We start from the raw sequence: 22,262 nt of genomic DNA, 5'->3' as shown, positions 1-22,262 counted from the left end.
CATCAAACCCCATGGTCATTTTCTCCCCGTGACTCCTCCCCCCAGCAACCCCGTCCCCCTCATTGAAGCTTATCCCCTGGCTATACTTGCCAACATACCCCCTGACCCCACCGTCACGGTGGTGGGTGGCCCTCATCTCTCAAACCTCCCTCGGTCTATCTCCCTACTCATCTGCCTGTTTCCCCCTTATTTGAGCATCTCACCATGCACCACCATTCCTCTCTCTCCCTCAAAATTCTCCTGGTCTATCGCTGCCCCCACCAAGCTCCTGGCTCCTTCCTCAAGGATATCTCCTGTCTCCTCTCATCCCTGTCCCTCTGCACTGAACGCCTGTTCATAATGGGTGACTTCAACAACCTTCACTTCAACTCCTCTGCCCCATCTCCTATGACTTCACTGCCCTCCCCCACCCTAAACCTCACCCTCCATATTAATTGCTTGAGCGCATAGCACAAAACCGGCCTCACGGTTCACTGACAATTTTGGCTTGAGCATCTTCATATCTACTGCCACTCCCTCTCTTAAGCCCAAACCGCCTTCTATTCACAGGTCATTCTTAAGGCCAAAAATAACCCCCAAATCCTGTTCTCCACAACACACCATTTCCTCCACATCCCCTGTCAAGCCCCCACCTCCATGCCTCCTTCACCATCCTCTCCTCCTACCACACACACACAATCTCTCCAGCCTCCACCAAGATGAAGCCCAACCACCTGCTGCCGCGAACCCCTCGCCACCCGAGGCAGCTTCTGTTCACCCAACTCCCACTCCTCTGCCCACTTCCACATGTATGCGGATGACACTCAAATCTTCTTCTCCTCCAGCTGCGACTCCCAGTCTGCTGATGTCCTGCCAGCTTGTTTGTTGGATGAGCACAAATTTCCTGCAGCTGAATGTCGGCAAGACGGAAACCATACTCATTGGCTCTCGTATTCTCGTTAATTGGGAGAAGACGTCTTCTCCTGCGGATCTGAACTCCTCAACCTCCCCGGGCTCTCCCTCAGGCTCACCAAATCCATGCGCAACTTTGGGGATCCAGGTTCGATCCCCAGCTTTCCTTTCAACCCCACATCTGTTCCCTGACCAAGACCGCTTTTTTCCACCTCTATCACATTGCCAGCCTATGTCCGTACCTCACAACAAAAGCAGCTGAAACTCTCATCCATGCCATTGTCACTTCCTGGCTGGACTATTCCAATGCCCTCCTCGCTGGTCTCTCCAACTAAACCATACACAAAATACAACTAATTCAGAACTCTGTCGCCTGGATTCTCACCCGCACAAAACTATCCTTTCACATGTTGTCCTTGTCAGTCTCCACTGGCTCCCAATTACCAAACGGATGGATTTCAAAATCTTCTCACTCGCTTTCAAATCCCTTCATGCCCTCGCACCACCCAACTATCCAATTTGCTTATCCACCACTCCCCCACCCGCTACCTCTGCTTGGCTGGCTCCAGCGTCCTGTTCGTCCCTCTTCCCCTATGCCTTGAAACTCTGGAACTCTCTCCCTCACTCCCTCCGCCTTGTCCCCTCCCTCCCCACTTTCAAACCCTACCTAAAAGCCTTCCTTTTTGATTGTGCTTACGGTCACCTCTCCCTATGGCTCAGGATCAGACTCCGCCACTGTCAAGCACTCTGGGACGCTCCACCCCAGAGTGAAGGGCGCTATATAAATGCAAGTTGTTGTAGTATGGCAGGTCCTTTTTAAGTAAAATAAATTCTTAATGTTGAAATTACAAATGCAATATTAGTATTAGAGGGTGAAACAATTAAAACCGTTGTAGTAAAAGATGAGATGAGCAACCACCAGCATTAAAATAGCTATTTTTGCCTTTGGAATCGCATCCTTTTGTACAGACATTTGATGGTTGAGTCAGATCCAATAATTATGCATAATCCGACTTACATTTGATCCACTGAATTCTGTTTTGCATATGTGAAAGCAGCACCAGCAAATAAAACCACATCAGGGATCATGGATGTGATGAATGCGTGGATGAGGGTTTTTGGTGGCTGCGGTGTGAAACAGTGGTGGAGCCGGGCAGTGTTGCAGAGGTGGGGAAAGGCAGAGTGGGTCATGGCACAGATGTGGGGGATGAAGGACAGTTGAGGGTTGAACAGGACGCCGAGGTTCCGTATTGGCTCCGTGAGGTGCAGAGTACGTCCATGCAGGGTGATGTTGTCAGCACGAGGTATGGAGGTGCTGATGGGAGCCAAGCAGGATGGCCTCGGTCTTGTTGACATTCAACTGGAGGACGTTTGCTCTCATCCAGGAGTTGATGTCCGACAGGCAGTCTATGAGGACAGAAGTGGTCCTGAAGTCGAGGGTGGAGGCGGAAAGGTAAAGTTGGGTGTCATCTGCATACATATGGAAGATGGCCCTATGTCTCGGATGATGTCACCAAGAGGGAGCATGTAAATGTTGAAAAGGAGGGGACCAAGGACAGTCCTGAGGAACGCCGCACTTGCGGGGGCTGGAGGAGAAGCCGTTAGTGGAGATGGTGGGACATGTAGGATTTGAACCATACAAGAGCAGGTCTGTGAAGGTTGAGCTGAGAGGAGAGGTGATGGAGAAGGATAGAATGGTCGACTGACAAACGTAGCAGAGTCAGCAGTGGCTACCTTTCTAGCTGTCATGCCATTCTGACAACAACATGCATTTACAAAGGGGCAGTATAGTGTTTGGAAATAGAGCACTGGAGTGAAATGTTAGAATTGCAAACTGGGTTTGTGGAGTCCTGTAACTCAGTGGTTAGAGTACTCGCCTTGGAAACCAGAGGACCTGGGTTTGGTTCCAGGCCAGATGAAACATTGGACAAGTTAAACGTTGGGCAATAAAATAATCCTTCCTTGCATTTGATATGGCGCTTTTCATGTCTTCTAAACGTCTCAAAGCGTTTCACAGATTATACTGTATAGTGAATTGACTGTATATTTGCGGGCAAAACGCGGCAGCCAATTGCGCACAGCAGTTTCCCCACAAACAGTCGTGGATTGAAGTGACCAATTTAGTATTTTTTTTCTTGAGGGATTATTATTGGGCACGTTTCCTTGCTCCACATACTTCTGTTTACCTAGTAGTAAGGAGGAATCTGGTTGTTAGTCGATTGGCGGATCGCTTTTCTGGGGATAATAATCCCCACCAAAAAATATATTTGGTCACTCAATCCATGACTGTTTGTGGGATACTGCTGTTGGCTGCTGCGTTTCGCCCACAAATATATAGTCAGTTCACTTTGTGTACAGTTCAAGTTGTTGTTACAGTATGTTCTGTGAAGCGCTTTGAGATGTCTAGATGTGATAAGGCACCATACCAAATGCAAGGATTATTGTAGGATTATTATTATGTATTGAGCCTGAAAAGTAGCACCAGATCTTTACATCAACTTCTCTCTTGCTCATGTATGGAAAGTTTCAAAAATTAACACTTTAATCAATATGAAGCAACCCTTCTAAACTTTATACAGGGATGGTATCTGATCCAATCATTACACATACACAGTGCAAATGTTGCATATGGAAAATCAATGCCAGTTCAACGTATTTCTTTTAATGTCATTGGAAGTATAACGGTCATTTGCAGTGGTATGGGAGAAATATTTTGTTTGGGAAAATGCAATTTATGACTTTTGTTGTGGGGAATTTGGAGATGTAAATAGGTGTTTGGAAAGAAAGTGTATATATGATGTTTAGTCCATTTAACACAAAACTTGTTTTGTAAAGACATAATGGGTATAGAAAAATTCACGTAGAGGAGCTATTCTTAAATGGTACGTCGCCCCTAATAACGTGATACATTTTTTTCCCCATGTTTTCATGAAATGCTTTGGTATTTTGTGTCAGAAAACGCATGACCCCTGAAATCACAGAAAAACGTTAACTTTCTCCTCCAATTGTACAGTGTTGCATGCTGTATATGGATGGATGGTTTTCCAAGAAAACATTCATCCATGTGTAGATTCAATGTTGGATCATATAAAATAATTCTGTTTGGCACAAGGAAAAGTAATTTCTAGGGGAACTGCAAAAGTACTGAATTTCCACAAAAAAACAATCACTACAGGGTAGACTGGAATCTATATTGCCCAGAAGTTTAGGACTATAATATGCTTAGTTGTACATAAAGCTCTGTAAATACTTTCATCATATACCAAGTCTATAATCTGTTATATGAGGTTTATATTGTATCAAGCTCTCCGAGATACATGCAGGGCACTATAAAAATGCAAGTTGTTGTTCTTTGTAGAATTCGGGGATAGCGGGGTTAAAAAAACCTCGGTATTAAGCATGTGTGTGATGGGGAAATTGTCACGGGATCATGATAAACAAAAACTGGAAAACCGAGAGCGGTCGAGACTCGACAGGTCAAAGGTGATGAGATTACAGGGACAAAGGTGGGAGGAGGTTGCCAACTCGACCAGACGACGCGACTCAAAAATCACAAATGGTGTGATGAGTTTACAAGAACAAAGATTACTGGGGAATGAGTACTGAAAGAAAGGAATCTGTCTTATTCTTGCAAAACAGGATGCAGAATTTGTCTTTAAGTAGAAGGGTGAGAGAGGAACGAAGAAGCAAGGAACATCGAATGTCAAGACCATAGCTAATCCATGTCGACTTGCTTCCTGGAGAGACTGGATAATATCCTTTCTCTCTGTACTTATAGCTGCTAATGCTAGTGTAAGTAACTTGTGAAGGAAAATTAAAGTATTAAACAAAATACTGGAATGTGTCGTTATTGATCTGTCTCAATCCTGTCAGACATAGACCTTACCTGTCACTGTCATTTGGTTCATTTTGAAATTGGCATTTTCGAACCCATACAAGAACTTGTCCATTTTGGAGTTTTTAGGAAAATTTTCCCTTTCTGCTTTATGTGGTTAAACTTCCTATACAATTAGTGAAATGTTTGGAACTTTATCATGCAACACACAACTTGCATGCAGGTCACCTGAGACCACTTTCTAGAGAGAGCTTTAGGTTTTAGTGTCATGTTATGGTCTTTACTTTTCTAGTACATGGTCATGAGAAATGGACTGCACATTCTCTCCAATAAATATTTTAGCAGGAAGCATCTTGGTTCTGAAATCCTACAACTAACTTGGGCACTGCAAAATTGAAGTATGTTTAGAGGAATCCTTGTTGTTCAAGTAGAAAAATGCCAAAGTTTGATGCTTTCTTGAAGTTGAGAGATGGAGGTTCTTTGGCTATATTATTTATTATGGCAATAACTGTCCTGTACTTTTGAGGACATTTGTAAATTTGTTAGTAGTTTTGGGATCGTCGTCAGGCTGCAAACTATTGTATGCAGCAGTAAGGTGAAACAACTTGAGATAGGATAAGATGATTGTGTTACTTCTGCCATATAATAATCCTATATACTGCAGAGTAGAAGCATTTCTACAATGACTGAGGTTGCTGTACAGTTTTCCCATTTACACACTGGTGTGATTTCACAATACCAGCAGCAAAAATGTATCAACTGAGCTAGCATGGGATCCCAGAGTGTGCATTGAGGTACTGTTGGAGGCTGATCATTTAAAACCGCATAGCTGCTTGTCCAGGTAGGACCACCCTACGCATTAGGGCTTTGGCTTGCAGGGTTAACAGGAGCTGAGTGGGATTGCTCCCAGTGACTGGTCTGCCCCCAGACCATCCCCCAGTGCCTTCGCCTTGCTTCCTCCCTTTCCTCCTTCAAGGCCGGTCTCAAGACCTTTCTCTTTGACCGTGCCTTCAGCTCCCCTCTCGACTCTCTACCCCCTCCTCGCTCCTTCCCTTCCCTCACCCTGACCATTTCCCCCATCCTCGCTCCCTCCCTTCCCTCCCCTCCCCTCACCCTGACCATTTTCTCCCCAAGGCTCGGGTCCTGACCCAACTGTCCAGTGCCTTGGGACGTCCTCCCGACGTGAAAGGCGCTCTATAAATGGAATGTTGTTGTTGTTGTTGCCCTTCCAGGTCCTGCTGATAAGCAGGCTGGCTGTGTGTCGTCAGAAGTGTCCAGGAATACTGTGGACCCGTCTGGCTCACCAGTTAACTGGTGCCAGGGTTCAACAGTTAAACCATTTCAGAGGTCTGCCCATACCTCAACAAAGGTCTTTGAACTTAACTAACTATTCATTGCTGTTAATAATAATAATCCTTGCATTTGATATAATAATTTTCATTTCAGGAGGATATCCAAAGTGAGTCACAGGATTTACTGCAAAGTGTAGTGACTGTATTTTGTATGTGATATGGTAGCAAATTTGCAGACAGCAATATCCCATCAACATCCATGAACTGAATTACCAATTTTATCTGGGGGATTATTGGTCAGGCCAGTTCAGGTTAGTGCTTCGAAGGATTATTCAGTTTCAATATGAAAGAATTTGGCCATTATCTTTGGCTTGATTCTTGGCTCTAAACCTATTTAAACCTGAGCATGAACAATTAGAAGATAATGTTCTTTCAAATCTCCTCCAGACATCACAGTGACAGTACTGTGGATTGCTTTGACATATATATATACATGTGTGTGTATATAAGACCTAAAACGTAGGAGCAGGAGTAAGCCATTCGGCCCCTTGAGCCTGCCCTGCCATTTAATAAGATCATGGCTGATCTTCTAACCCAATTCCATTTACCCGCCCTATCCCCATATCCCTTAATCCCTCTATCCTTTAGAAATCTATCAAACTTCAGTCTTAAATATGTTCAAGGACTGAGCGTCCACAGCCTTCAGGGGTAGAGAATTCCACAAGTTCACTACCATCTCAGTTCGCAAAGGCTGACCCTTAATCTTGAAACTATGACCCCTAGTTTTAGATTCTCCAACCAGGGGAAACAGTCTCACAGCATCTACCCTGTCAAGACCCTTAAGAATCTTATAGGTTTCTATAAGATCACCTCTAATTCTTCTATATTCTAGAGAATATAGGCCTAGTTTACTCAACCTGTCCTCATAGGTCAACTCCCTCATCCCAGGAACCAACCTAGTGAATCTACGCTGTGCACCCTCTAAGGTGAGTATGTTCTTTCTTAAATAAGAAGACCAAAACTGCGCATAATATTCTAAGTGTGGTCTCACAAAGGCCTTATACAACTGCAGCAAGACTTCCCTACTCTTGTACTCTAACCCTTTTGCAATGAATGCCAACATGGCATTAGCCTTCCTAGTTGCTTGCTGTATCTGCATACTAACTTTTTGTGACTTGTGTACAAGGACACCCAAATCTCTCTGAACACTAACACTACCTAGTCTCTACCCCTCTAGAAAATAATCCACTTTTCTATTTTTACTACCTAGGTGAATAACTTCACACTTCCCCACGTTATAATCCATCTGCCACCTTCTTGCCCACTCACCTAGCCTGTTTATTTCCCTTTGTATTCTTTGTGTGTCATCCTCACAGCTTACTCTCCCACCTATCTTCGTATCGTCCTTGAATTTAGATATATTAAGTTGTATTTCCTCATCTAAATCATTGATATAGACTGTAAATAATTGAGGCCCCAGCACTGATCCTTGTGGCACTCCACTAGTCACATGCTGCCAATCTGAGAAGGACCTACTGTTTTCTTCCTGTTAGCCACTCTCCAATCCATGCTAATATATTACCTTTAATTCCATGGGCTCTAATCTTATGCAGCAACCTTTTTTATGGAACATATGTTGTGGCTTGATGGCTTTCATGTTACAAATTGTCACATCATTAGAGTTGAAAGCCAAAAGTAGATCAGTCACTAAGAAAGGTCCACATAATTGTGGATTAGAATCCCCACTCTGAATTAAAATATAACAACAACTTGCATTTATATACGTGGGGTAGCATCCCGGAGAGCTTTTATAATAAATGATAATGATAGTAAATGAAAAAATATGTGGTGCCAGATTGGATGAACAGAAAATAGTCAACTTATTTTTTAAAAAAATCAAAACATGGTGAAGCGTCTTACAAACCAACTGAGAGCTGGATGTGATCCTAGGTCAGAAAATGAAAAGTCAGTGAGTTGAACCAACAATGAATGCCAGTTTTTCAATCAGTGATGCCTTTATTCCATTATGAATAATTGTTTGTTTTTTGTGTGTGTGTATGAAAAATATATAATTTTTATAACAAAAGTAACACCGGCTTCTTTTGCTTACTGGAACATGATTAGTTCAACATAGAAAGTGAACGGGCTTGTTACTTCCTTGGTACTTTTTGGTGCATCTGATTCTGGTATATTACACTACTTACACTCCATTATCAGTGACTGAAGCTTCATCCATTATACTTCTTGCTGTCCTCTGGGACACTCTTCCAAAATCATTTTGCCTTCAAAATTGTCCGTATGTCTTTGGTGCCTTTTTTATCCAGATTTTTAAATCTTTTTTTCCTGCTCTTGATTCACCACTACACATGTCAAATGCTTTGAGAAGTTCCTTTATGTGAAATGTTCTGTAGAAATATAGGTTATTAATCTTACAGAAGAAATGTTTAGGTTTACTGCTGTAGGTTAAACCTTTGTATAGTTAGATACTTATGCTTAGGACCCCATTATGTAGGACTCAGGTCAGTGAGCACAAATTATGTTCAATAACAGTACAGAGCTGCTTGATAAGATATTGGTATCCCGTTGACCAAGAGGCCAGAAATTTGGAGCTCCAATTGTTTTAAATTCTTTTTATCGTCATTGAATAGAAATAATTTATAAGGCTTGCATTCTGCTTTTTGGAAGCAGACAGAGCTTCTGTTGAATCAGAGGAGATTTTGGAGCCATTTTCAGAAAATTAAGGCGAGAGTTAGCAAGGACTTAACAGAAGGAAAATGGTGTTGCTGCTGTCTCGATTTGCCCTCTGCAAACGAATAGTGACTGTTGTCTGCATATAACATGATACATAAATAGGCAATACATTTAGCTTATTTTTAGCATTGTGATAGTGCTTAAAAACTGCAACTGAAATGGAAATGACAACTGACAAATTTGAGTTATATAAAGCCAAGGAAATATCAGTTATAACATTTTATCTTGGGTATGTTTTGCTGACAGAAAGTATTGTTTTGTTGGATCTTTATTATTCTGTTTGGATGTCACTAAAGACGTTTATCAACAATTTTCACATAACCTTGTAACCCCTTACAAAAGCGCTCCGAGACACTACCAGCCTGAAGGGAGCTGCACAAATGCAAAGTTGTTGTTGTTACTCAGCAAGAAAACTGGTTGGAATGTACTAAATATGCCAGTTGCATATTTTGAAGTAGGATTGGCACTGCATTCCTCAGCTCTTCCGTATGATGATTTTGTTGCTGAGAGGAGCAGCCAACCAAATAACTTCCTCCCTTCAGTATTAAACCATTTTGTAGAATCTCAAAATGCTTCCTTATTAAATGCCTGTAGTGACTAACAGCATCTGTTTGTTGATTTGTACCAGGATTGTGACTGCAACCCATTAAGGTTTGACATTTTAAGTTTTCTGACTTACAGGTGTTCAGAGCTACAATACATCATCCTGAGGGTTTATGTGATGTAACAAATTCAGTTGTAAACAACCAGAAATTTATGGAAGTTGCCTGCAAAGTGAACTGTTTGGTACTTTGCACCTGCCTGTGACTGAAAAGTTATGCTGAACAAATTGATGCCAAACCTATTTGAACCTTGATGTTCTTGCGACCCTAAGTTTGTAACATGGAAGACTTCTAACTCTTGTTTGCTCTTACCGTAGTGCACAGGACTTCGGCAATAGATCCATCTTATCTTTGGTTTTCAGATGAAGTAGGCACAATACAAGACAAATTACATTTGTAAAGTGTCTTTCATGTTGGGAGGATGTCCCAAGACGAGGATTGTCATACAAATAAGTTAAATTTTATGTCTCTTGGAATATCAGTCCTGAAAGTTTACATTGGCATTGTTTGTTACTCCTGTTGATTGGGCTGTGGGGTTGTAGTATTCCTTTATTTTCCAAGGAAAAAATGTTTGGGGTCTTCATGCTCCATGTCATTACTTTCTGTCACTTCAAGAATGGTCTGTGCCGTCTGCAAGACTTTAAATGTATGCTTTTACCACACTATATTTGCTTGATCTGGCAGCATAATGGCAATAGATGCATTTGCACGACTGTTTCAAGCTAGTCTGAATGTTTAAGTAATGCAGCGCCATCTCTTCTCTTTTATACAACTTTTGTGAGAATTGATAAATGTGTGAGCTAAATGAATTAGCAGGAAAAGTAGATCACTTGCTGCAGAAATGATCTTTCTCTTTCTTTGTAATATAGTATTTACCCTTCTGGCTTTCATCTTTTTTGACCTGATACAATTTAACTTTGGAGATTAAAATCTGCTTGTTTTCCATTCCTTAATTGTTCCCACTCTCTGCTGTTTCCAATTAAATAAATAATGCATACCGCATGTGATCAAGATGGTTCTACATGATATGAATTGGGTAGTATTTTATTGGATAGCAGTATATTTATACGTATGTGCATGTTGAACTACATCCATGCTCAAGATGCCCTATAAGAGGTTGTCTATTGGAGAAGATCAGATTCCATCACAGAATTGGACTGAAAATTACATGTTTATTCACACAAAATCACAAAAAACAGAAAAACCCATGAAAGGCTGATGCTGAGAAAACCCCATGAGCTTTTCCTGTCCACTAAGTGTGGCAGTCACTTCCTCTCTCAATACCCCACCCAATGTGGGTTGTCCATTTAAATAGGCTAACCTCAATTATCTTGTTACCATTGGAAATTAATGAGATATCAACATTCCACTATTTTTATTAACAGGGCCTGGTTCCTCCTTTACAAATAGCCGCTGTCATCGCTGCCTTATCACATAACCTTACTAAATGCTATTCTTAAGGTCTGCTTCTGGACATTCCCACTGCTAGCCCCCTGACAACCTGTCCGCTCCCTCTGCTCAGCAGGCTCTGGCCTGCTCCATGTCCGCCGACCGACCCACCCACCGTCAGCGGTTGGGCCTTCAGCCTCTCTGTCATCCGCCCTCTGCAACTCCATCCCACATGCACTTTACCTTGACCCTTCCTTGCCTCCTTCAAGGCACGACTCAAGACCCTCCTCTTCGACCATGCCTTCGGCCATCCTTTTACACTCTCTGTCCTCCACGATCTCAAGCCCCCCACTCTTGGATCCTAATTCCTGACTGTTCAGCGCCTTGGGATGTCCTTCCAACGTGAAAGGTGCGATACACATGTAATTTTGTATTGTTTTTAAGCTTCGGTGTATTATTAGGTTGGTTGTGTGCATAAATTCTCAACTGTGTATTGGAAAAAATTTAAGCATTGAATCAACAGTGACTACTGAAACAAAAACTGCTGGGGTGTTTTAATTGTCAGCTCGTTGATGTTGTGGCAAGATCTCAAGTTATTAGGACATTTTTAGACAATACTCCCATATTTTTCAAGTGGTTGACCTGTGAACAGCAATAGTATGTGAGGTTCTGCAAGGGAATACAGCAACAACTGGCATTTATATAGCGTTCTTCACAGGGGTAGTGTTTTAACAACAGCGTAGCTTGTCGTGAACCTGAAAGGGAGGGGAGATGACCAAAGGTATGGTTGGAAGAGGAAAGGCTTCAGGTATGATTTGAAGACGGGTAAGACGACAGGGGGATTGAGGCAAAGTGTTCCAGAGATTTGGGGCATAGTATCTGAAAGCTGGCCATCAATTGGAATGGAGCGGATGAAGGACGTATAATTGTTAAAGCCTGAACACATGGGCAATAAAAAAAATTGCTGCACTGCACTTAGTCTGGACCAGCAGAATACACTCTTTTCGCAATTCAGCTGACCTGACAGAGTACACAAACTAAAAATCAGACTTAAAACAAAAATGGGGAAAATAATCTAGTTTTTCAAAAATTGTGGCAAGAAGGAAGAAAAAAACTGTTAAAAGATCGAGTGTATTTATACAAAAAGAATACTTTTTAACATTGTTCTTCTGACGTAGTTACAGTACTATTCTATATGTACGAGCACTGGAACCAGTTGGGATTTAAAAGAATATTATAACAAGGGTTTATAATGATGTCCGGCTGATTGAGATAATCCCCTATAATAGGCCAGCTAAACAGTCAACCTGTGAGAAACTGCTATTCTTATCTCAAGCAGTTTTATGTGTTACAGTGCTTCCTTGGGCTGCAGGGGGCATGGTGAAAGAGGATCTCTAGTTCCTGTCAAATATTGATCAGAAACTTTACAAACATTTCTGCAAATCTGTCTTCAGATTTAGATTTGAGCTGTTCTTGATTTTGTCCAGGAGATCTTTAAGGTTGTCATTGCAAATGCTGCAAATAATTTCACCATAGACCAATAGTTGCTTAGAATAGTGTGCCTCTCCTTTAATATGAGGTTAGCAATTGCTTGTAACATTGCACAAGCTCATAATACAGACTAGGGAAAGCTATTGCTTCTCGTAATGGAATTGTAAGAAAAAATTAAGATTCAGGTTTATGTCTCAAATTATGCTACAGTGTGAAATGCCCAGAGATTTGTATTTGTTGTTGTCGTCAGTGCCTCAAGATGTTTGGAATTCATTTTGAAATTGGATTTTGTGTATTGGCACCCTTAACTGTTTAATTGTGATTGATAAACAGGAAATTTGGACAGCTATAATCAATGTTTCTTATTCTCCAGTGAAAGCTAAGGAAATATTAGGTTTCATTGTCAGCAGTCATGTTGTGATTAGAAACATTTTGGAATGTGACTAATCGTTGTGATGGTACAACTGAACAATTATTCTTTTGTCCAAAAGAATGCCAGAAATGTGTTGAAACAGTACAATTGTATTTTTGTACCATTGCCAATCAGATGAGCCTTTTGAATTTGCTGATTTCAGTTGTGGTGTTATCATTCCTGAGTAAGAATGTGCAGAATTCCTTCATGTCACAAATGTGCCGTAGACCCAGAAGAGTTCTGAGTCTCGTTTGATTCTGTTTTTGTTTCTCAGTAAGTGAACTACTGCATATGTTAACTTCATGGTTTAGTCAACCATATTGATCTTTTTTTAAACCTGCTGGGTCTGCAGTAGGATTAGTGATGTGTGAAAATGCAGAAATTCTGTGACTTATTACACAGGACAAACTTTTCTGTACAGGCACTGTTTCACATTTTCAGGCAATCAAAGGATATAAATAAACTTTGAATACTCCTGTTGTGGATTCCACAAAGCATGTCCCTTCTTTTCTGCTGTGGTGCCACCTCAGGAGTAATGGATATGGGTGACTTGCCAGGGGTTTAATGTTGGAAGTGCATTGCACTTATTCACTATATCTAAGGGCAAAACCTTGGGCAAGTTTCCTTACTCCACACGCCTAAAAAAATAATCCCTACAAAACAATAATAAATTGGTCATTTTCAATCCACGACTGTTTGTGGGACGCTGATGTGCGCAATTGGCTGCCGCGCGCAATTGGCTGCCGCGTTTCGCCCACGAATATACGGTTAATTCACTTCACAGCATATTCTGTGAAGCGCTTTGAGACGTTGAGAAGACGTGAAAAGCGCTATATCAAATGCAAGGATTATTATTAATAATAAACCTTGCATTTGATATATCACCTTATCACGTCATTGAGATGTCTCAAAACATTTCACAAAATAATTGTAAAGTGGATTGATTGTATTTGTGGATGAAATGCAGCAGCCAATTTGCTGATTGACTGCTGTTATTGACAGTCGTCGTTATCCTGACCAGGTTTATGTAGCAGACAGAATATTAAAAGTTTGAAAGACATTAAGTATTGTAAGACTGCAGCAGTTCCTCTGCTGCACTGTCTTCAGTGAAGTGCTTTTGATATAGTGTAGCGCCTAATCGTGCTGTGTATTCATAGGTGACCGCTGCAGCCATTTTACGCGTAACAATGTCCCACGAACAGCCAGGAAATGCATGACCAATTTTTGTATGGGATTTGACAAGCACACCGAGTGAAACCCTCATGGGATCTTTAACTACACCTGAACAGAACAGGCAGATGGGACCTTGGTTTATCGCCTCATCCAAAGGATAATGCAGTGCTTCCCTAATATTAACTGGAGTGTTAGCCTATGAGCTCAAAGTCCTGACAACAGACTTGAACCCATAACCTCCTGACTCATAATTAAGAGCGCAACCAACTGAGCCAGGTTGAAGACAGGAAAACAAAAAGACAGGTAGGTAGCTGAGTTGACACTTCCATGTAGCAGTTTTACTGAAAGTCTTGAAAAGTATTTTTCAAAAAGGGTAAAAAAAATTATGTTTAGAGAAAACAAAGGTGAGGCTTGTGTTTAAAGAATGGCTGATGTTTAGCTCAGTGAAAAATGTCTTTGGAATTTCCATGTCTGCACTCTATTAAGTTTACACATTCTGTCCCTTCTTACATCTTACAAATGCAATGATTGTGATAGATTTTGAAAATATTCAAGGGAACATTAGCAGGCTTGCTATTAATCCATACAGGTCTCTTCTGTGGTCTGTTTTCTTGGGGTGCTGTGCATTTCAGTGTTTCTTTCATTCAAAATCAATGACTCCATTCCTTGTCCTTCACTACAGTTTTGTATCTAACATCGAGGGGATACTTTCAGCCACCTCAGCCCCATCCACAGCCACCTCCACATCACTTCCATCCTCATACACCTCCTCTCCGCTTTACTCGGTCTTCACGGACCTGCCTTTGCCTGGTTCGAATTCTCTCTCACCGTGTGGCCTCTAACGGTTTCTCCTCCAGCCCCCGCACTCCTTGGCCCTCTCCTCTTTAATATCTACATGCTCCCCCTTGGTGACATCATCCGACACCCAACTCTATCTTTCTGCCTCCACCCTCAACTCCAGGACCACTGCTGTCCTGACAGACTGCCTGTCAGACATCAAGTCCTGGATGAGGGCAAATTTCCTACAGTTGAATGTGAACAAGACTGAGGCCCTCCTGATTGGCTCGTGCCAGCACCTCAGGCTCTGGGAGCATCAACCTCCATGGTTGCACACTTCAACTCACCAGCCAGTCAGGAACCCAGGTGTCTTGTTCGACCCTCAACTGTCTTTTCTTCCCCACATCCAAGCCATGACCCGCTCTGCCTTCCCTCACCTCCGTAACATCGCCCGACTCCGCCACTACCTCACCCCTCAGGCCGCTGAAACTCTTGTTCATGCCTTCATCACCTCCAGGCTCGACTATGCAAACCCCCTGCTTGTTGGCCTTCCCAACTCCTCCCTCCACAGACTGCAGATAATCCAGAACTCTGCAGCCCGTGTCCTCTCCCGCACCAAACTCCATGACCCCATCACCCCCATTCTCGCCCAACTCCATTGGCTCCCTATCCTTCAGAGGATCCAGTTCAAGATCCTGGTGCTCACATACAAAGCCCTCCATGGCCTCGCCCCACCCTACCTTTGCGATCTCCTAACCCCCTACCAACCCACCCGTTCACTCCGCTCAGCCAGCTCTGGCCTGCTCCACGTCCCCCGACCCACCCGCCCCACCATTGGCAGGAGAGCCTTCGACCATTCTGCCCCCAACCTCTGGAATTTCATCCCCCAGTCACTCCGCCTCGCCCCTTCCTTAGCCTCCTTCAAGTCCCCCCCCCCCCAAGACCCTCCTCTTCGACCATGCCATCGGCCATCCCCCTTCCCCTCCCCTCCCTTCTCCCCCCTGACCCCAGGTCAAGTCTGAAATGCTGTGCACTGTCCAGCGCCTTGGGATGTCCTCCCGACATGAACAGCGCTATACAAATGTAATCTTGTTGTTGTTGTTCGGTCACTCAATAATGATGATAATAATCCTTGCGTTCTGATGAAAGGTCATCGACTTGAAACGTTAACTCACTTTCCTCTCTCCATAGATGCTGCTGACCTGCGTATTCCCAGCGACTTATGTTTTTATATTATATATAACACTTGCATTTGCTATAATACCCTATCATGTCTCAAAGTGCTTCACAAAATATACAGTGGATTAACTGTTTGTGAGCAAAATGCAGAAGCCAGTTGCGCACAGCAGTGTCCCACAAACAGCCATAGAGTGAATGACTAATTTCATTTGGGGGATCATTGGCCAGAAGACCAGGGGAAAACTTCTCTTTTCGAATAGTGCCATGGGATCTTTAACATCTATTTGAACAGACAGATGGGACCGCGGTTTACCATCTCATCCGAAGGGTGGCAATTTCAACAATGCAGCACAATACCAGCACTGCATTGGAGTGTCATCTTAAACTCTGTGATTGCAACTCCCAATGTGGTGGGGCTTGAACTCACAACCTTCGGACTCCGAGGCGAGAGTGCTTCTCTGAGCAGGGTTGACAATACTTAGTCAACTGATTGCTTCTACTTTGTCTCCTGCAGCTTGAAGCTTCTTATTGGTAGATTTGAAATATTTGATGCTAAGTTGTGCAGAAACAGGACTTCAGAATGCTTTTGGAGCATTTTAAAGTGTACAATAAAATATATTTTGGGGTTTGTAAGCTCAATAAATATAAATTAATAGAAATATAACACAACTTGTAATTTATGTAAATTAGAACTGGTTTCAAATTTCCACATGTTTCAAAGCTGCTGCCTTTGGTGTTACAGATAATAATAATCCTTGCATTTGATATAGCGCTTTTCACGTCGGGAGGACGTCCCAAAGCGCTTCACAGAACACACTGTAAAGTGAATTAACTGTATATTTGTGGGCGAACGCGGCAGCCAATTGCGCACAGCAATGTCCCACAAACAGTCATAGATTGAAAATGACCAATTTATTATTGTTTTTGGTTTTGGAGGGATTATTATTAGGCTCTGTGTGGAGTAAGGAAACTTGCCCAAGGTTTCGCCCTCTGCCTGGAATTGAACTCAGGTCTCTCGCTTGCAAAGCGAGTGCTCTAACCACTGAGCTACAGGACTCCACAATTGTATGCACAAGTACAGGGACATTTAGCAGGAGCAATTAAAAATACTGGAAGCCTAATGAGCAAGACAGTGCAACACTGTTTAGTATATTTTGGTAGTGCACTCATTTATCCATAGCAATTGATGTATTTTGAGCATTTAATTTTATTGTACCTAATGAATTTGGACTAAATGAACTAGATTTGAATTGAAGAGAGTTTTCAAAGCAAAAGACCAAGAAAGCAAAACCCTCAAAGTTTGAATGCAGTAAGTTTTGGGAGGCGGTTTCAAATAAAGGAAATATGTCAAAAACATGCAAAGTAAGTTCCATATAAGGGACCTTCTCTTTACAATGTCATAAAATGAGCCTGCAATCTGTCCATATTACAATATCTGAAAATGGTTTCCGAATAAGTGGTGGAACCAGTAGGGTGCCATAAAATGGTGGGAATCTTTGCATAAATTTCATGTTTATAATAGCTGCGCAGCTTTGCTTGCAGTCAAATAATCCAATATGAAATGTAGATTGACACACAGACAGACACATAGGCAGACATTTCGTTTTTATCTATACTCAGCTGGTGGAAGGACTCCTTGTTGGAGTGCATACATATATGATAAACTTGTAGGTCTGTCGCTACTTTGTTGCAGATTATATTAGTATAGATATATCTCTAGAAAGGTGTGATTGCCTCTGTCGCTACTTTGTTGTCATGCATACCTCATATTTTGGGGCTTAATTAAAGCATTTTTTAAATATAGCTCATCAACAATAGAAGATCCCTGAAAAAAAACTTGCCAATAACACTCTCCCATGCAAGACCTTTCCAATGAGGTATAAATCATGTCTCTACGTCAGTTGGTTATTGACAGATACACAGACAGACATTTTATCTTTATTAGTTTGGATTATGTATTATAAAGTGCACAGACATTATCTTTCATGAATGACAGGTTGTTTGTTTTATGTGGTTGAAATAGTTTGGACTTAACATTTTTCTGAGCTTTCTTTGTGTGTTGCAGTTGTATGTTGAATTTGATGACTCCCGGTGGAAAAAGCAAGCTTGGGTGAAGGTATCTGCTGAAGATGTGCTGGTTTTCCTCATTGAACATACTCTGGCATGGGCTCCCAGGAAGGAGCCAATAATCTTACCAGGAGAAAGGATTAATGTGAGCCAGTGGCCTGCGCTGGTAAGAAAATTCTTCATTGTTGTATTCATGTAATTTTGATGAAAGTGGAAGTAATTCATTCACTATATTTCACATCCATTTATTCTATTGTTTGTATTGACTGTGATTTCCCGGATGAGCCTGCCTCTCTGATTTAGTACTGTGTAGTCTATTGGGGGCAAAAACAATTTGTTGAATGGCTGGTGTTTTCCAGTGAATCCAGTTTGTAGGTGAATTAAATGGCAAAGTAACAATTCAGTTCAAAATAAAATATTGATAACTAGATAATAAATAAATTTTATCAGTTTGCAAAAGTCTTATTTTTTTGGTGCATGTTAAAATTGTAGGGCGGTAATGCAACATACTGTTTATTATATGCTCTGCCCCTCTTGACTGTAATTATTAAAAGCTGCAATGTTTGATTGCCCAGAACCCTGAATCTATGTTGAAGGAAACAATAAACTGAAGCACCAGATCTAATTGATTAATCTTTGTCATTTTGATTGGAAAATGTCTGACTGGACAGGGTGCAGAATTGTGTTATTTGGGTGTAAATAATCTGTTACGACTCCACTAAATAGTTATACTTTGGTGAAAAATGTTCTTGCATCTCATTCCTCAGCACTGAGTGCTTGTCACCCATGGTCTTGGCTCTACAAGTGTTTGGAGCAACTTAACATGATTCTCATTTGTGTCCTTTGACCCCGAACTGACCACTAATTTATTTATTGTAGCTGTGCTGAGTACATGTAGGCTGTGACTCCTAAAAAGAGTCATTGAGTTCACTGCATTTAGAAGTGCATTTTCTACTAGGCTAATCACAGAAGTGGCCAAAGGTCCAGCTGTGGTTACTGTGGGAAGTATGACTGATTGGTGTACAGCACTGGACAATTAAGCCAGAGGTAGCTCTATTCTTTCATATATACTGTGAACTCACTTACCAACTCTTTAATGACTTGCATAGGATTGTAATGAAAGACTGATTTACTGTGAATTTCCTTTCCTGTCAGGTACTACATGCACAGTCCTGTTAAGTATTCAATACATTCTTCCAATTTGCATTACTGTGATGGATGCTGGTTGATGTTTTTGTTGATATTTGCAGACCTATAAAGCAGTGGTAGATAAAATTGGATTGGGCTCCATCGTTCCAATTGAATTTCTTGTGGACCGAGTACAGAATTTTGTTACTGAGAGCAGTGCCATTCAGCTCTTTAAGGTATGTAGTTTGTATTTTGTTGTGTTCTCGCCTTTTTCCTAACATCTTGTCAAGGAAGGTGCACTTCCTTGAAACAGAGAGAGCTATGAAATCAGTTTTGGATGCAGTGTTCCTCACGCGCAAATAATTCTTAATGTTGTGAAAGAACATTTTCAGTGCCCAATTCAATTATTGCTTAAAATGTTTCCGCCTGTTGTTTTCGATGAGGCCTGAATGGAATCACAAGAGGTTTGGAAGCAAAGACCCTTTGGCCCATTTCATCTCATCCTTTGAGAAACTTTCTACCTCGGGAAATAGCAACATTAGAAAAGGTTGTAAACATGTCTCTGTGGTGCTGTCCAATGTGTTATTTTGCCTTTGCATGTCATCATTGCAAAAAGCTTATTACTGGCATAAAGCATAAATCTTCCCCAAACAACACAGCCAGAAAATAGTTTCTTTTGAGACTCTCTTCTGTGTAGTCACTGGTGCTGTGGATTCCATCCTATAAAGTAAAAATGTAAAATTCATGGCATCAGCAGCCATTGTTGTTTTCGGACTCCCCACGTGAACTGCCTCCGTGAATTGAAGTTGACAGTTGTGTTGCCCCAGCCAAGTTTTCCTTCTATCTATTTACTGTATCTTCCTAATACAACATTCTTGTATTCTGTTTTGGTTTGCTCGGTGTTCGCTACAGGATGGGGTAAGGGATTTGGGGGAAATACTTTTTCTCCACATTTGCATGCAGCTCAATGCAGGGTTACAGTTCAGAAAGAGAGGTCACATTCCTGAGAGCGGAGGAGTGAAGTGCTCCGTAATTTTTATTGAAACTCCCCGAAGGTTGTGTGAAGAGTGATCTTTTATTCCTATATTTTACCCATTAATTTGTAGAGAACCAAGGTTCCTTTCAGTATAACAGAATATTTTTAATAGTTAGCACATTGCACTTGCTCTTCACATGCAAAAGCCACCATGCTATTAAATGTCCTTTATTTTCAGCAACATTTTCTGCATTGTAGAGATTTTGAGCAAATTGTTGAACAAATTGTTCCGGGTAGTTTTCCACTTGATGCAAGTTACTTGTTACAAAATTTGTAGTGTGCGCTGATACTGAAACCAGGATTGGTACATTTGCTATTTACTTCAACCATTTAGTTTCCTTTTCACTGGTTCGATACAAACCTCAATTCACTGAAGATGGAACAAAACAGCTAGTATAATCAGGATTAGGAAAACTTCTTATTCAGGTGATAAGTAACAGGGGTGAAATGCTCACTGAATGCCAAGAAAGCAGGGACTTTTCAGGCTGTAGTGTTTAAGAGGTCTATTTGTAATCTGAGCCTGAGCACATTAGTATGTGAACCCTGTTCAGACTAAAACTGCTGATGTGAGCGTTCTGAAATGAATATTTAACCTCTAATGATGTTTGTAGTCTGAAAGCTGTGAAGTTCTTCTTAGCTGCTATTTTATCGTCCATCCTATTTCTTTTATCATAAGGAGGATTCTGACAGCCAGAATCATATTCTCCAGGATAACCTGAAGCTCCAAGAAGCAGTGACATCTTGGATCAGAGAGAAGCAAATGCAAGAAATATTTAGAGGTATTGCAAACAGAAGTGAAATTGTTGTTATTAAATTAGAAAATTCTGATGTCTATCTTCTCTTGGAGAATTTTTGAAATTATCATTTGGCATTGCTTCTGATGTTTTTGTTTCCTTGTTGATTATTATACTTATATAATGTTTCATATTAAAGCACCTAGTTTGTTGTCGATCTTAATAATAATTAATTAATTGGCGTCTCGCCCAAAAAATAGTCAATTCATTTTACAGTATATTCTGTGAAGCGTTTTGAGTCATCTCGAAGACGTGATAAGGCGCTGTATCAAATGCAAGGATTATTATTAACTAATCCCTGCATTTTATATAGCACCTTATCACAAAATAAGCTAGGAAGTGGACAAATGCCAATGATTCAATATCAATACCATAGAAGAAAAAGGAGAGGTTTGGAAGATCTTCTTCCGCAGGGTTTTCATACAATATGGAATAATTTGCCACAGGTGGCTGCTTGAACTGAGTTGATTGGAGCATTTAAAAGAGAATTAGACAACCTTCAGTAGATTAGGTGTTCCAGTCGTGAAAGGAGAAAAAGGTGAACTTCTTTTGTATCTGAATGAAATGGTTTAGCCCTACAGAGAAATGGCTACCACCAAATTGAACAACATAGATATTAAGTTGTCACTATTTCATTCTTTCAGTAAGATTAATTCAAGGTTTCCTTCATGATATATTATTATAGGACCATACAGTTTACAAGGGTCCCGGGTGCAGATTTATCAACCGGATTCTTCTGAAAAGTGGATCTTAGCTGTTGTCGGACATCATGACCCCACCACACACACCATGGTGGTGACCACAGAACAGGTAACGTGGTTGTGACAATTCATAGATTTTTAAAAAACATTTAAGATTTTGTATTCCAAGGCTGCCAGGCCTTAAACTTTGCTGTCATTGTGAGGTTAACCTATTATCAAAAGAACCAAGATTATTATTATGCAAGTCTCAGAATAGTAGAATATTATTACAACAACAACAACAGAATTACATTTGTAGAGCGACTTTCACGTCGGGAGGACGTCCCAAAGCACTGAACAGTCGGATGTCGGGGCTTGAGCATGGGGGAGGGATGGTGTAGGGGTGAGGGAAGGCAGAGAGGTGGAAGGGAGACCAAAGGCACGGTTGAAGGGAGGAAGCGAGGTGAAGGGACCGTGGGATGGAGTTCCAGAGTGTGGGGGCAAAGATGTTGAAAGCCCGGCCACCGATGGTCGGGCCGGAGACATGGAGCAGGCCGGAGCCTGATGAGCGGAGGGTAGCGGGCAGGTTGGTAGGGAGTCAGCAGGTCAGAGAGGTAGGAGGGGGCAAGGCCACAGATGGCCTTGAAAGTGAGGACGAGGATCTTGAACTCGATCCTCTGGGGAATGGGGAGCCCGAAGATTGAAAGATTGCGGCCAGCGCCTCCGCTATTTCCACCCTAACTTTCCTCAGCAACTTAGGGTGCA

The 22,262-nt window shown here is 41.6% G+C and overlaps 1 protein-coding gene across 2 annotated transcripts in view; it reads left to right on the top strand.

The window, feature by feature from the left end:
• LOC103177263 (lysine-specific demethylase 3B) overlaps nt 1-22,262 on the top strand; it is a 67,365-nt gene that overhangs the window by 1,689 nt on the left and 43,414 nt on the right. For both annotated transcript variants that reach the window (XM_007891345.2, XM_007891344.2), the window contains exons 2-5: nt 17,858-18,025; nt 19,110-19,223; nt 20,700-20,802; nt 21,503-21,627. In XM_007891345.2, coding sequence (XP_007889536.2) covers nt 17,858-18,025; nt 19,110-19,223; nt 20,700-20,802; nt 21,503-21,627 — 510 coding nt within the window. The remainder of the gene's footprint in view (nt 1-17,857; nt 18,026-19,109; nt 19,224-20,699; nt 20,803-21,502; nt 21,628-22,262) is intronic.

The sequence above is a fragment of the Callorhinchus milii genome, unplaced genomic scaffold, assembly GCF_018977255.1.
Source record: "Callorhinchus milii isolate IMCB2004 unplaced genomic scaffold, IMCB_Cmil_1.0 Scaffold13, whole genome shotgun sequence".
Classification (NCBI taxonomy): domain Eukaryota; kingdom Metazoa; phylum Chordata; class Chondrichthyes; order Chimaeriformes; family Callorhinchidae; genus Callorhinchus; species Callorhinchus milii.
This window is presented reverse-complemented; position numbering and strand designations above follow the sequence as displayed.